Source organism: Dermochelys coriacea, chromosome 6 (genome assembly GCF_009764565.3).
Source record: "Dermochelys coriacea isolate rDerCor1 chromosome 6, rDerCor1.pri.v4, whole genome shotgun sequence".
NCBI classification, from domain to species: Eukaryota; Metazoa; Chordata; order Testudines; family Dermochelyidae; genus Dermochelys; species Dermochelys coriacea.
In genome coordinates this window covers 68802555-68817898 of record NC_050073.1, presented here as the reverse complement: position 1 = coordinate 68817898, position 15344 = coordinate 68802555, and the positions used below count along the sequence as shown (strand labels likewise).

Below are 15344 nucleotides of genomic sequence, written 5' to 3'. Positions count from 1 at the left end.
TGTTGCTATCAAGGGTAGTGACTCTGGGAAATGTGCAGGTCATAGTGGATGGCTTTGCTGCAATGGGATTCCCTATCTGTGGTGGGGCAATAGACTGAACGCATATCTCTATCTTGGGACTGGAGCACCAAGGCAGCCAGTACATAAACTGCAAGGGGCACTTTTCAGTGGTGCTGCAAGCACTGGTGGATCACAAAGGACGTTTCACCAACATCAACGTGGGATGGCCAGGAAAGGTACGTGATGCTCGCATCTTCAGGAACTCTGGTCTGTATGAACAGCTGCAGCAAGGGACTTACTTTTCAGACCAGAAAATAACCGTTGGGGATGCTGAAATGCCTATAGTTATCCTTGGGGACCCAGCCTACCACTTAATGCCATGGCTCATGAAGCCATACACAGGGCTAGAGATTATTGGCTCCAGGGTGATGAACAGTTCCTGGCTGTCAGGGAAAACAGTTTCTTCGTTTGCCTGGTGTGCGCTATCATCTTCCTTGTCCCAAAAATCCTCATCCATGTTGCGTGAGACTCCCTTGCAAGAGTTCACGAACAGGTGTGGGCTAGTTGTAGGAACTCCCCCTAGAATTGCATGCAGCTTGTGCTTTCCTGAGCTCCTTAAGTTTCATGCAGCGCTGCGGGTCCCTGTTATAGCCTCTGTCCTTCATGCCCTTGGAAATTTTTTTCAAATATTTTGGCATTTCCTATTTTGCAACGGAGTTCTGATAGCACGGATTCATCTCCCCATACAGCGATCAGTTCCAGTACCTCCCGTTCGGTCCATGCTGGAGCTCTTTTGCAATTCTGGGACTCCAGGGTCACCACTGCTGATCAGCTCGCCACACTGGCGAAACAGGAAATGAAATTCAAAAGTTCTTGGGGCTTTTCTTGTCTACCTGGCCAGTGTATCTGAGTTGAGAGTGCTGTCTAGAGTGGTCACAATGGAGCACTCTGGGATAGCTCCCAGAGGCCAATACCGTTGAATTGCATCCACACTACCCCAAATTCGACCCAGGGATATTGATTTCAGCACTATCCCTCATCAGGGAGGAGTACAGAAATTGATTTTAAGAGCCCATTAAGTTGACAAAAATGGCTTCGTTGTGTGGACTGGTGCAGGGTTAAATCGATGTAACGCTGCTAAATTCGACGTAAACTCGTAGTGTAGACCAGGGCTTAGTATGCAGTCTAATGGCAATTCCAGGTGAAAATTATCTGGTTCCAATTGACCTGAGATACTGGAACAAAGCAGCAAATGTATTAGTCTGTTGTGATTCATGTGGTTACTGGGCCTCCACTTGAAACCAGATCTATACTAATTGAGACTAGTTAAAGCAGTCTAATGGATTTCCAGTAGAACAGACAGATTGGAACGGTATAAGGTGTGAACTTCCTATTTCCAAATCCTGTCTTTAATGGATAACCTGAGCAGTTTGCCTGTGTACTGTGGTGTTTCTCCATGTCAGAACAAGAAGAAATCCTCCTCCATCTCTTGCTTCTGTAGTTGCTGCTCCAGCACAAGGCTCAAATTGCCTCTGTATCACTTATGCTATTGTCTCCCTTGCTGCTTGGGTGGGAATGGCTGGTAATTCAAGTGGTGGTAGAACCTGAGCTCTGTCTCCAATTCCCATAGCAAAGACAGAGGATTCAGTATGCTACTGCAAGTTCATGTGAATAACTGTGCACCCACTGAACAATCTAAAAAATGCAGGAACACAAGAGACGAAGATAGGTTTGAAAAACATGGAAACAACAAGACACACTAACTCTACTACTCTATTCCTTTGCTTATGGTTGCTACCCATCCCTTCATCTGCATGTTGCTATAGCTTGTACTGTCACTATCTGATTATGTGATGCTGTTCCACTGCCCTTCCTCTTCTGTCCTGCATCATTCATATTTGACCACCATTGTATTCCATAAATCTTTTAATTTTCCTAAATTGTCTTTTCTTCTCTTTAATAAGGTTTCACTAGGCTGTACTTAGATTATTTATTTGTGCCTGCTATACAAAAGACAAATGACCTTATATTAAATCCCAATAATACATGTGGTTCTTATTTGTGTGTGTATATAAACTGAATTTTCTGTATGGACTTGGCACAGTATCATTTATATTTTACTTGTTCATGTAAAATAGATATTTATTTCCCCCAACTCTCCTTAATGTGTTAGAAATAAATAGGGACAGCTGAAACCTCTCATGGTGCCATTGTTAGTTTCTTGTTGCAGAATTAACGAAATAGTTTGCCAGTTTAATTTTTGAAGGTTGTCTTTACAACAAGAAGGAGTAGGGGTTTTATTTGTTAATGAAAGCTTAAATTCTGGCCAAATACAGTAATATCTCCTGGAAATTTGTAAGGGGACTTGTGACGGGGTCATGCCTCACCACTGCTGGCACCTCCTGCTGGTTCTCCGGGAATTAGCTCTTGTCAGCTGCGGAGCGCCCTCTGCACGGGGAGTCTCACCCATTGTCTGCTCTGCTGGTTTGGGACCCACGTTGCTCTCCGCTCAGTGGTGTCCTCTTCAGGACACTGCCCTCTGGCAGTGCCCACTATTCCATTCTCACCCCCTTCCGGGGGGGGGAGGGAGGGTAACGACAGTCCTTCAGCTAGCACCTGCCTCAGTGGCCAACCACAACCCCAAAGTCTAGCCCCTCACCTCAGGGGCAAGTTACAGTCTGTCTCGGCCACGCTCCTCTGTGGCCAGGTGCAGTGTAAGGGGAGAAGTGGGGGGACCCAGGCCCACCTGCTACTCTGGGTCCCAACCCACGGACCCTCTAGCGGCAGTCTCTCTCTGCCCTCCTACGCTCCCTTCTCGTCTGCCTATCTTCCTTGTGCCACTTCCCCTTTGTCCCCATGCACCTTCTCAACCCTTTTTAGGAGGGGCCGCAGCCTGACAGGTAACTGGGCCGGAGGTCTCCTCTGCTCCCCCAAGCCTGCTCTGCTCTGTCCAAGGTGCTACCTCCCTTACCTCAGGAGCCAATCCTCCTCCCTTGCTAGCCAGGGAGAGACTGTCCTCCCCCTCTGCTAGGCAGCCTTTATATAGGGCCCAGCCCGGCCCTGATTGGCTCTCTACAGGCTTTTGCTGATTGGCTGCTGGTCTTCGCAGCCTCTCTGGCATGTCCAGCCCTTTCTCTCATGGAGTGGGGCAGCTGCCCCACTAGAGGACTGTAGATCTTGCTAACTGAAATTTTCTTCATTTGCTAGTTGCTTTTGTCCCAGCTAATGTGGTTATTTTTGTCAGACACATGTGGTTGCTGTTATGATATAAGTTTAAACTATCATCAGTTTCATATTACTTCAGATACTTGTCTTGTGATGAATAGGATTGCTGCACTAGTCCATCTCAGAAGAACAATTTTATTTGTTAGAATGAGAAATTAATTACTTTTTGTCATGTTCCTAATTTGAGAACTGTATTCGGTTTTAATTAAGGTCCTAGTAAAATTATGCAGTTTATTAAGTGTTTAAAAATGTTGGTTAGAAATACTAACATAATGTGTGCACTTGTATAGCCAGATAAACATCTCTTTTCTATGAGCAATGCCTGTGGCGAGTTGGACATAAAATCTTTTAAACAGTCAATTTTGGTACATGAACTCTGGTGTTGGACTCTGGAAATTATGCAGAAACTCCATAACATTTTAAATCCCTAAATTTTAATGGACTAATAACATTAATATTTTAAAAAAAACGAGGCGTACTTGTGGCACCTTAGAGGCTAACAAATTTATTTGGGCATAAGCTTTCGTGGGCTAAAATCCACTTCATCGGATGCATGCAGTGGAAAATACAGTAGGAAGATATATATACACACAGAGAACATAAAAAAATGGGTGTTGCCATACAAACTGTAATTATATAAATATTTAATACGAGAATTAATAATAGTCAATATAGTAACTCCATGTTATTTTACTATTTTCTGCCTTGGGAGCTGTGGAGGCAGTTTGGGTTTAGGATAGTTACATTTGCTGAATGTTTCTGCCAAAATGACTAGCAGTGATCCAGTTACATGATGACGTAAATTGTCATCTCTGGATTTTAGCATTAACAGACCAATTAAATGAATGGGGCAGTTCACACCTCTGAGCTATTTTTTCTGCCTGTGCAAATTCAGACATTACATTGACTAAAGGCCAGGTCTACACTACAGACCTATGTCAGTATAACTACGTTGCTCAGGGGTGTGAAAAATCCACACCCCAGAGCAATGTAGTTATACTGACTTAACCCCCCCCCGTGTAGACAGCACTATATCGGCGGGAGAGCTTCTCCTGCCAATATATCTACCGTGTCTCAGGGGGGTGGATTAACTATGCTGATAGGAGAAGTTCTCCTGTTGGCATAGTAACATCTTTACTACGGCTGTTTCTACACTGTGCACCTTACAAAGGCTTGGCTGTGCCATTGTAAGGTGCACTATGTGTTCGCCCTTTGTCACTGGGAGACAGCTTTCCTGGCAACAAAATAAACCCACGTCCAGTGAGGGGCAGTAGCTTCGTCCCGCTGACAAAGCAGTGTCCACACTGAGGCTTTTTGTCGCTAAAACTTTTCTCATTCGGGGGGTATTTTTTCTCAACTCTGAGGAACAATAGTTTTAGTGATGAAAGTGGCAGTGTAGACATAGTCTAAAGTACCACAGCTGCAGCGCTGTACATGAAGACAAGCCCTTACTCTTAGCATGTGTTTTTATGGTTATCCTCATCACCATGAAGGGCTAGAAACATATCTTTAAATAATGAAAGCTGAGATTTTACAGCAGGAGGTGGATTTCAAGGCATGGAGAGGGTTCCATTTTAAATTCCTCCACTTCAGCATCACAGAATCCATGCGGCCCTAGCTATGAGTGAGCAGTTTCTTACGGGACTTTTATGATTGTTTTTAAGATTTCTTTTTAAACTGTACCAAATAAAATAACGTGATGTATTTATCTGATAGGGCAAATGAGTATCAGCACAGTAAATTAGTCAGCCCTCCCTTAGGAGGAATAACTTGGTAGTACTGTTAAACAAAACCTTTCTCAAGTGCCCAAGGAGCAGCCAGACAGAAGTAGTGTTCCAAGGGGAAATGTGCTTGATGGTCCCTTGGAAAATAATTTACTAGCACTAATTAAATCCTAGGTCTGTTAATGAAGTTCTAAGGGGAACAGTGCATTGAGAATTCAGTTCCCCATAGTCTGTCTGTAGCAGCTCCATGGAGTCATCTCAGCAGCACACCAGTAATCTTGGGAGTAGCGTGACACTTATTTTCAGACTTCTGCTTTTCATTTCTGTAGGGTTTTTTTTCTGCTGTGAGTTGAACTGGGGGTACCCAAACTTTGTAACACTGAGGTTGCACATAATTTGCATATAAATCTTATATAATTATTTCAGCAAAAGTAAATGTGTACAATCATAGTAGCTTGTTTTGGAATCTCCCTTGCTGAATAAAGATTGCCTGTTTGAGTTCACCAGCAATAACATCAATACTATTTAGCACTACTAAATCTTTAAATTGCTTTACAGACTTACTAATGGGTCAGTGAAAACCTGATGTTGGTCAGGTTTATCTTCTCTTTGCATTTATAAGAAGTGTGTGGACTAAGGCTGCATTTAGTTCTTGGCTTTTTTGCTTTGAGCATCCCTCCTTTAAAACAAGAACAACAAATTGACATATTTGTGTGATCCCAAATAGTGCAGATTCTGCTTAGACAGGACCGGCTGTAGAGACCAGCAAAGCAAGCACATGCTTGGGGCGGCACAATTCCAGGGGTGGCATTCTGGCCATTCTGGCCACCCTTTTTTTTTTTTTTGCTTGGTCAGTTGCGCTCTCAGAGTTTGGGGCAGCAAAAAACCTAGAGCCAGCCCTGTGCTTAGAATTAATTCTGCATTGCTTTGTCACTGGACATGTGTAATGATTCATAACTATTTGTAGATAGGAACTGATTGACAGATATGAAGATTTATATGCAACATCAATAGTTGAACGCTTCTTCTGACTTTATAAATGAAAGCGTCTACTCAGTGGTTTCCATTAACTCTCTTGTCCTTACTACTTAAGCACTAGTAGTGTGCTTCATGCTATTAGTGTGTGCAGAGAGCATAAGGGAAAACTCACTGGGCATATGATCTCATTTAGATCCCCCAACATTTCAGCCAGAATGGCTTAGCCATTTCTGAGATTGAGGCTAGAGAAAAATCTAATGTTTTGCCAAAGTTAAAATGTGGTAACCTTTTCTTTGAAAACCTCTATTACCCCCATGCTTTGGAGAAGGACATTGAAATTTTTCAGGGAGTGGCCTCTCTCAGGGATGTGTCTATTGCAGGGGTGGGCAAACTACGGACCGGGGGAACACATCCGGCCCTCTATATGTTTTAATCCGGTCCTGAAGCTCCCGCCGGGGAGCAGAGTCCGTGGCTTGCCCTGCTCCAGTGCCCCAACTGGGGGCTTGCCCCGCTCTGCGCGGCTCCCAGAAGCAATGGCATGCCCCCCTCCAGCTCCTACGCACAGGGGCAGCCAGGGGGCTCTGCATGGTGCCCCTACCCCAAGTGCTGCCCCCGCAGCTCCCATTGGCTGGGAACCACAGCCAATAAGAACTGCAGGGGCAGCACCTGTGGATGGGGCAGTGCGCTGAGCTGCCTGGCTGCGCCTCTGTGTAGGAGCCAGAGAGGGGGCATGCTGCTGCTTCCAGCAGCTGCTTGAGGTAAGCGTCATCTGGAGCCTGCACCCCTGACCCAGCCCTGATCTCTTTCCTGCTCTCCAAACCTCATGATCCCAGCCCAGAGCACCCTCATGATCCCAGCCCGGAGTCCCCTCCTGCACCCTGAACTCCTCATATTAGCTAAATTGGAGAAGATGGGGATCAATAGGAAAATTGAAAGGAGGATAAGGAACTGGTTAAAGGCGAGACTACAACGGGTCACACTGAAAGGTAAACTGTCAGGCTGGAAGGAGGTTTCTAGTGGAATTCCTCAGGGATTGGTTTTGGGACCAATCTTATTTAATCTTTTTATTACTGATCTTGGTACAAAAAGCGGGAATGTGCTAATAAAGTTTGTGGATGTCACAAAGCTGTGAGGTATTGCCAATACAGAGAAGGATGGGGATATCATACAGGAGGATCTGGATGACCTTGTAAACTGGAGTAATAGTAATAGGATGAAATTTAATAGTGAAAAGTGCAAGGTCATGCATTTAGGGATTAATAACAAGAATTTTTGTTATAAACTGGAGATGCGTCGCTTGGAAGTAACAGAGGAGGAGAAGGACCTCGGAGTATTGGTTGATCACAGGATGACTATGAGCCGCCAATGTGATATGGCCGTGAAAAAAGCTAATGCTGTCTTGGGATGCATCAGGCGAGGTATTTCCAGTAAAGATAAGGTGTTAATACCATTATACAAGGCACTGGTGAGACCTCATCTGGAATATTGTGTGCAATTCTGGTCTCCCATGTTTAAGAAAAATGAATTCAAACTGGAACAGGTACAGAGAAGGGCTACTAGGATGATCTGAGGAATGGAAAAGCTGTCTTATGAAAGGAGACTCAAAGAGCTTGGCTTGTTTAGCCTAACCAAAAGAAGGCTGAGAGGCAATATGATTGCTCTCTATAAATATATCAGCGGGATAAATACCAGGGAGGGAGAAGAATTATTTAAGCTCAGTACCAAAGTGGATCCAAGAACAAACGGATATAAACTGGCCATCAGCAAGTTTAGACTTGAAATTAGATGAAGGTTTCTAACCATCAGAGGAGTGAAGTTCTGGAACAGTCTTGCAGGGGAAGCAGTGGGGACAAAAGACATATCTGGCTTCAAGACTAAGTTTGATAAGTTTATGGACGGGATGATATAGATTCATAGATTCTAAGGTCAGAAGGGACTATTATGATCATCTAGTCTGACCTTCTGCACAACGCAGGCCACAGAATCTCGCCCACCCACTCCTGCGAAAAACCTCTCAACTATGTCTGAGCTATTGAAGTCCTCAAATCATGGTTTAAAGACTTCAAGGAGCAGAGAATCCTCCAGCAAGTGACCCATGCCCCATGCTACAGAGGAAGGCGAAAAACCTCCAGGGCCTCTGCCAATCTGCCCTGGAGGAAAATTCCTTCCTGACCCCAAATATGGTGATCAGCTAAACCCTGAGCATACAGGCAAGATTCACCAGCCAGATACCCAGGAAAAAAATTTCTGTAATAACTCAGATCCCATCCCATCTACCATCAGGCCAAAAAGTTTGCCCACCCCTGGACTATTGCCTCCATGTGAAAATCTGCCCAAACTTGGCTAAATTATAAGCCTTTGAAAAATCTCAAGATACAGTTTTGATTTTAGGAGCTAAAAATTTCTGAAGGCTCCATCCTCACTAGGCATAAAGCCTCACAGCTCCTAGTGCTGTTCAGACTGTGCATATGCCATCCCCACAGAGCAACTGAGCACAGTCCCTCCATCCCAGCACTACAGGAGCAATGCTGGACCTTCCCTGAAATTGCTGCTCCAGGCCAGGATGGAGCTAGATCCTGGAACTGCAAGTAGGGAGTCTCTCTCCTATGTTCTCAGTGACCCTGTGCTGTGATCTAGGCAGCATAGAGGAGGATGTTGTCTGATATGAATGCAGAGGTGACAACAGCTGGAGTCAAGAGGGAAAAGGAATAGATTGTGATAAATGTAGTGAGACTGTGGCTGGAGAAGGGAAGAGAAAGAGGGACTGGGGGGCAGTGGAAGGGGAGTCTGGGACTGGTTGGGTAAAGAGACTGAGACAAAGAGTTGGAATGCAGTAGAGTGGGAGACTGGGACTGGAAGCCTGTGAGGGTAAGGCGGAGGAGACAGATTAGAGCTAGCTGGGCCAGGAAACTGGGATGACGAATCAAGGGTGGGGAAGGGATATGGCAGAAGGGATCAGCTTTGGAGGGAATGGGCAGAAGAGTTTGTTTGCACTAGAACGTGTGCCCCTCCAGAGCCTGGAATGGAACTCGGGATTCCTGAATCTCAACATGTCTTTGTTGTCAGCAAATATCTGTAAAACCTGTGAGGAAATGGTGTGTCGAGTCCCCCTCTTGTGCTGCTCCAGGTAGAGGATAACTTCTTAGAGCTATCAGTTACTGCATTAGCTCAAGTGGCAGAGGTGTGTGCAGTGGATAGAAAGGGTGTCAACATGAGGCCATGATTAAATTTTTTTTTTCAGTTTGCTTTTTTAAAAACCCAGGAAACCACACAAAGTATGATATGAGAATACTGCTATTGCAAAGTCAAGCGCTCAAAAAATTAGGAAATGCTAGTGCAACCTTAATTCATTTCCCTTGTGTGTTTATATTACGATACAGTCTTTAATTATGTGGCCACATACTATTTTTCTGTAGGACCCCTGAGTTCATTCAGTGCACAGGGTGGACCTGCTGTAAGGATGAATTGGGGCTGTGTACTAAAGAAGGCTGCTGTTTGTAGGACCCTGCTTCATTTGTTGCAGAAGTAGGATGGTGTATAGTGAATGAGGCAGGGGAGTGCAGGAAGCGAAAGGATGGTCTCATAGTTAAGAGCAGTTAAGTGCTGCCTTGAAGAATTGGATTCTATTTCTACCTTGTCCACAAAGTTCCTCTTTGCCTGTCTTGTAGACCTTTTGATCAGTGGATCTAGGTTTAATAAAACACTTTTGTGTGTGCTTGCTTTCTTGAGGGTTACATAAAAATTTTATTCGTTCTTCCTCCAACTGGGAAAGGACATGTGCAAAGCCCTTTACGTTTTTTTTTAATTGTTTCACTATCAGTGCATTCCATGTGCATTCTTCCCAGCTTTGGTCTCAGCTCATGAGGTTTAACCATCCCAGTATTTGGATTCTGAATGCCTGCAGTTTTCAGAATTTAGATTGACTGCATAACTGCTCCAGTAAACGGCTTTCATCTGCCTATCCTGACTTCAGGTCATAAATTAGCAGTTCCAGTTCAGAAGCTTCATCCTTACCAGACACACAAGGTACCCATTCTTTCTGAACCACCCACTCTTCACAAATTCAGGAAAACTGTTTTTTTTTCTGGCCTATCCCCTGTACTGATTGGCCCAGAGCCTGCTTTCCTCACCAAGCATAACCATTCTCTTCCATCCCCTAGAATCAACTTAGGGCAATTAATTCCTGTTTCTTCTGGCTAATTGTTGGCATGGCAACTCCAACTAATTTCCAAGTGTCAGCACTCTCTGGAACTAGTTTAATTTCCAAAGAAAGTGAAAAAGAACTAGAACAAGAAAATGGTGCAGCATAAGTAGGTATAAAGCCTGTGGCAAGGGAGACAAGCTGAGAGTTTCTCTCATACTCCATGTGTATCACATTTACACATTTAATCATACCATGTGCAGTGCAAGACTTCTATAAAATACAGAATTTTCTTAAGAGTAAAGAGGAAAAACCCTCCTCCAACTTACACAATTCCACAGTGCTTCAGAGTGCCCTGTCACAATGATTCTAGGCAAGTCACTTAAACCAGACTTTTCCCAAGTGGTCACTGATTGTGTGTTTCTTATTTTCTGGTTGCCGAACTTGATACCCTGGAGTCTCATTTACCGAAGATCTGAGCACTCAAAGCTACAACTGAAATCAGTGGGATCTGTGCTATGAACATATCAAGTTCTTTATAATACTAAATATTCTGAAAAATCAGGCCCTAGTCATCTGAAATTGGCACCCAAAATTAGTGGATACTTTTGATCTTAATCTCTTTGTGCCACTACCTCACCTCACAGGGGTTTTGTTAAGATAAATTCATGTTTGTGAAGGGTGCCATAGAAAAGTTATGGGTGCCATAGAAAAGCCCAGGAGAAAAATTATAATTCTGTTTTCAGATCAGGGTTTGAATAGCATGCAGTAAATAAGACCTGGGCTACACATTGAACAATGAAGATAAAACAAAATATTGAATAGCTGCTCATTAGCTGATAACCATCCATCCCATGCACTGAATGAGGCAGAGGTCCTGTACTAAAAATAGTGAGTGATCATGTAATTAAAGCTTGTATGGTAATAGTTAGGCACAAGGAGGCCAAATTAAAGTTGCCCACTCAACCTTAATTCCTGCATTTCCAAACTTTTGAGTGCTTGATTGTGCAACCATAAAAATAGATTTAACAGATTTTTGTGTGTAATGCATAATAGTGTGATTGAAGATCAACGTAATGCAGTGAGTAGTACTTAATAATCAACTTGAGCAAGGCAAGGGAGATGATGAGCAATCACTGTACACCTTGTGGGCACAGTGCATTTTGACAACAGACTGCATTTTACTTGACCAGTAGATGGAACTTGTTCTATACGTGAACATATTTGGCCTATACTCATGAAGGTCAGCTGTAAATATACACACTTGCCTCTGCATTTGTCTGAGGTGTAAGTTACAAACTTTAGGTTCTTTTAAGTTTAGCACTGTTAATAAATGTCTACACACTACATTTGAAGAAGGGAGGAATACCATGGGAAAGAGAGGATTATGTATTCTTGTTTAAGAAAAAAAACAAACAAACCTGTGCAGAGGCAATAAATAGGCTGAATAGTTTTGTAGTTATTGTATTCTGTACTATAAAAAAAACAAATGCATAACTTCCTCCTCCATGGAAAAACCCAAAGGGGACACGGCCTCCTTGCAGATGGAGCACCACTTAGATCGATCTCTGGTGAGGCCCAAAGGTGATCTGGCTAGATGTTCAGTTTATGTCCGTCCCTAGCAATCTAATTGTGCCACTTGACACTTTTGGTGCCCACATGATCACTGGCCATGTAACCTGCCTGAAACCAAAGACCTCTAGATTTCCTATATGTTGTCATAGGATCCAGATTATTGTGCAAATATTTGTGGAGCACTTTGTCAAAAATATTCACTTAAGGAGTGAAGGGAGGTGATGAGTAATGTGCTTAATCTTTGTTTGTGAATAGTGTAATTAATGATAGTCATGTATGGGGAAGAATGATAATAGACCCTTTTTGTAAAAAAATAAATACATCTTAATCTGACCAGGCCATCCATGTTTGCTGTCTGGTTATATATCTTCAGTGACATTAACTACCTCTTAAGACAAAATGGAAGCACTCACATGATTAATTTCTCTAAATTAAATTAAAAAAGAACTTGCAGCCTCCGATAGTCTTAAAATCCTTTTGAAATGTAGGTGCTTGGATACCATGCTGACTGACAGTATAAATACCTAGATAGATGATGGAAACTATGAAAGTCTTGAGTTGGACATCACATTGCCATTGGAAAATGTGTCTAGATTAATGACCTGGCAATGTGCTTGCTCATTTTTATGCTGTTGCTCACAACTCAAAAGTGCTTAAATCCCACTGTCAAAAGTGACTCGGCACTTAGGAGCTTTTGGAGATTTTACCCTTAGCCTCCACTTATGTGCAGTCTTTGGATACAAATTGTAATTGAAAATTTACCACCTAGTTATTGGTAGTGTTCAAAGAGCTCAGTCTTGCTGTTTGACTGTTGCTGTCCCATGAGTTTGGCTCTTCTTCAGGTTAGAAGCAAAAGCTGTTGTTTGTCCAGGGGAAACTGCCTTGAGGAGATGTTGATATATCACAGTTTCAGGTACTCTGACTGTTCTGTCCTTAATTCTGTGCTGTTCTGAACTCTAGCACTTGATGTGCAGTATGTCCTAATGACTATTTGAAGTGCTATTCTTGGAAGGCCCATCTATTGCCATGGCTATCAGTGCACCATCCCACAAAATAACTTGTTATTTTTCCTGCAGCAGTGTGGTTTTCATGGCTGGAAGTGTTATCACTTCTGATTGTTTTAGGTTCCTTATATTTTCCACCAAGAGACATCTCATCATGGAGCAACTGTGCAATTTAATCAGTTTATTTAAATAATGTAAAGATCATCTAATATAGTGGCACATACAATATATTTAACTTTCTATATTCACATGAACAATGTATTTCTTTGTGTAATAGTATTTACTGTACATCTATCAAAGGAATCTTCTTTTATACAACATTTATGTCAAATGCTTTGGGGGCCTCTCATTAACTTAGTTTTTTTCCTTCTTTTGCATAACAGAACATTTCAAAAGGCTTCTAGTCTTTGTACTAACTGTATGTGCTAACATCTTCTTTTGCCATCTCTAAGTATCACTGATTGTTATTTGGAAGGGGCTTTCTGTGCTGGTGTTTTTGCTAAAAGAATTTTGAAGCTGATTAAACCTGTGCAAGAACTTTAAAATGTAGATAATTTGAATGATTTTGAATGATGGCTGCCTCATTGTTGAGTGTCCTTTGTGACCTTATACAAACACAGCAATATTTATATTAACTTTGAAAAACACAGAGTGCCATGTACTTCGGGGCTAGAGGGGAATAATATTACTGTGATTGCTGTTTCAATGTCCACTGGCAAGCAAAGCATTCTCTATGGAACAAATAAATTCTTATTTGTGTTTCCAATAACACTTTATATTGTTTTTTAAATGATTTCATCTTTAATAACCTAATTTTTTCTTCACAACTGGTACTATATACTATTTCGCTTCATGCAGCTCAGACAGTGAAATTAGGTTGGTCTGTTTCATATGGGGGTTCTAACACATTAGCAGAAGGCCATTGTATTGGGGTTTCCAGTGAAACAGGCAATGCTTAATTAAAAAATAAACCTGTCACTTAATATTTCTTTAAAAAAACTATTTCTATAAACATTTGGCCCACACCCAATCCTTTTTTGAACAAAATCTAAGTTTTAGGGACTAGACTACTGCGGCATCCCTTTAAAAAGAGTGGGCTTAAGAGGAAATAAGTGGAAACCCCACCTTCTATCACATAAAATAATATAAGATGGCATTGAATTTAGCAAAATTGAATCGGTTATTTCTTTCAAATATTTTGAAAGATTTAGCAAAATAGAGCTGTGTTCATTTATTGTTTTCAGAACTACAGTATCTATTACGGGTATATTCAGAGTAGAATTGCCATCAGAGGCTTCAGAAGCATTAAGGCCTTTATTAAGCATGGAAGCATAAGCTTAAGTGCTTTGCTGAATCGGGGCCTAAGTATAGACACCCACTACAATATGACAGGTTTCAGAGTAGCAGCCGTGTTAGTCTGTAATGCATCCGATGAAGTGAGCTGTAGCTCACGAAAGCTTATGCTCAAATATATTTGTTAGTCTCTAAGTACTCCTTTTCCACTGCAATATGTTAACTTAACTTATCTATAAGCCAATGACAACTACAATCCTGATCTTGCAGTTGGATTTATGCAAGTAGATGTTTGCGCTTATGCAGTCCCATTGAAATCAATGGGTATCTCATTGGGAGTAAAGGTCTGCTTCTCCAGATCCATTTACAAGATTGAGACCTGTATCAATTGTATTAGTAATATATTTCTAAGCTTAATATAACACTGTTCACATTTACAGGCGAGAACGTCAGCATTCTATATGTAGTAGTGAAGATTCTCCTGGAAATTATGAAATTTTGAACTTCAGTACTGGTGGTGCTGGTCAGCTTACTGTTCACAAAGGAAAATGTATAGGTAAGCAAAACAGCAATTGAAGCTTTACTTTTTAAAAACTTGCATTGCTCACATAAGAGGATCAGGTGGATAGGTGTTTGCCATATGGAGGGAATCATGCTGCAGGGACTTTTAAATGATGTAAATAGGGGTAAAATGTGGAGAGTGGGATTGGAAGGGGAAGGAAGTTGTTCAGTGGCTCCGATAGGGATATGGAGAGCCCCTGTCAAGGCTGTGAGGGAGAAATGAGAGGTTTTAATTGCGTGAATACTGTTTATTTGTTTTAGGAGTATTTGAAGTGAAATGTATCTAGATCTGCAAATAAACATTTCCAGGGGAGAAAACATTTCAGTGTGTTTACAGTTATTCTTTACTTGACTAATATACTCAATAAATGGGTTTGGTTTTTATATTTATAAATAGAAGGCTTGTTAAACATTGCTACCAAACTTGAAATTTTACAGCTATTAATGAAATACTTAAAACCAATTATAATAGTAGGGCTAGACAATACTAGGATGCCCCCTACCATTGCTAGCTGTGGTACTACAGCATTAATGAGAGAGTTTCACAAAAGTCTCAATGTAGACAAGGCTAGGAAGCTCAGATAAGCAAGTGTCTGCTGAATTTAACCATCAAACTTCTTCAGCATTCTATCTTACTGTATCACTTTAATGGATTTGCTGTTGAAATTACTACTTCCTTTGAACAAACATAGTTTCATTATTTATTGTACATTTTGAAGCCATATGATCAAACCACTATATATAGAGTTAAGCATTTGGTCAGAGGAAAAGGATGTTTGGTTACTGAATCTCAAATTCTTATGTAAAACATGTCATTTTATATTAATGTAAAGTTTGTTGTAC

At 41.8% G+C, this 15344-nt stretch overlaps 1 protein-coding gene across 5 annotated transcripts in view; it reads left to right on the top strand.

Moving 5' to 3' along the window:
• Nucleotides 1-15344, top strand: part of EIF2AK4 (eukaryotic translation initiation factor 2 alpha kinase 4) — a 77319-nt gene that overhangs the window by 17103 nt on the left and 44872 nt on the right. For all 5 annotated transcript variants that reach the window (XM_038405493.2, XM_043517505.1, XM_038405494.2 and 2 more), the window contains one exon: nucleotides 14381-14496. In XM_038405493.2, the coding sequence (XP_038261421.1) occupies nucleotides 14381-14496 (116 nt within the window). Of the gene's footprint in view, nucleotides 1-14380; nucleotides 14497-15344 lie in introns of those variants that run through there.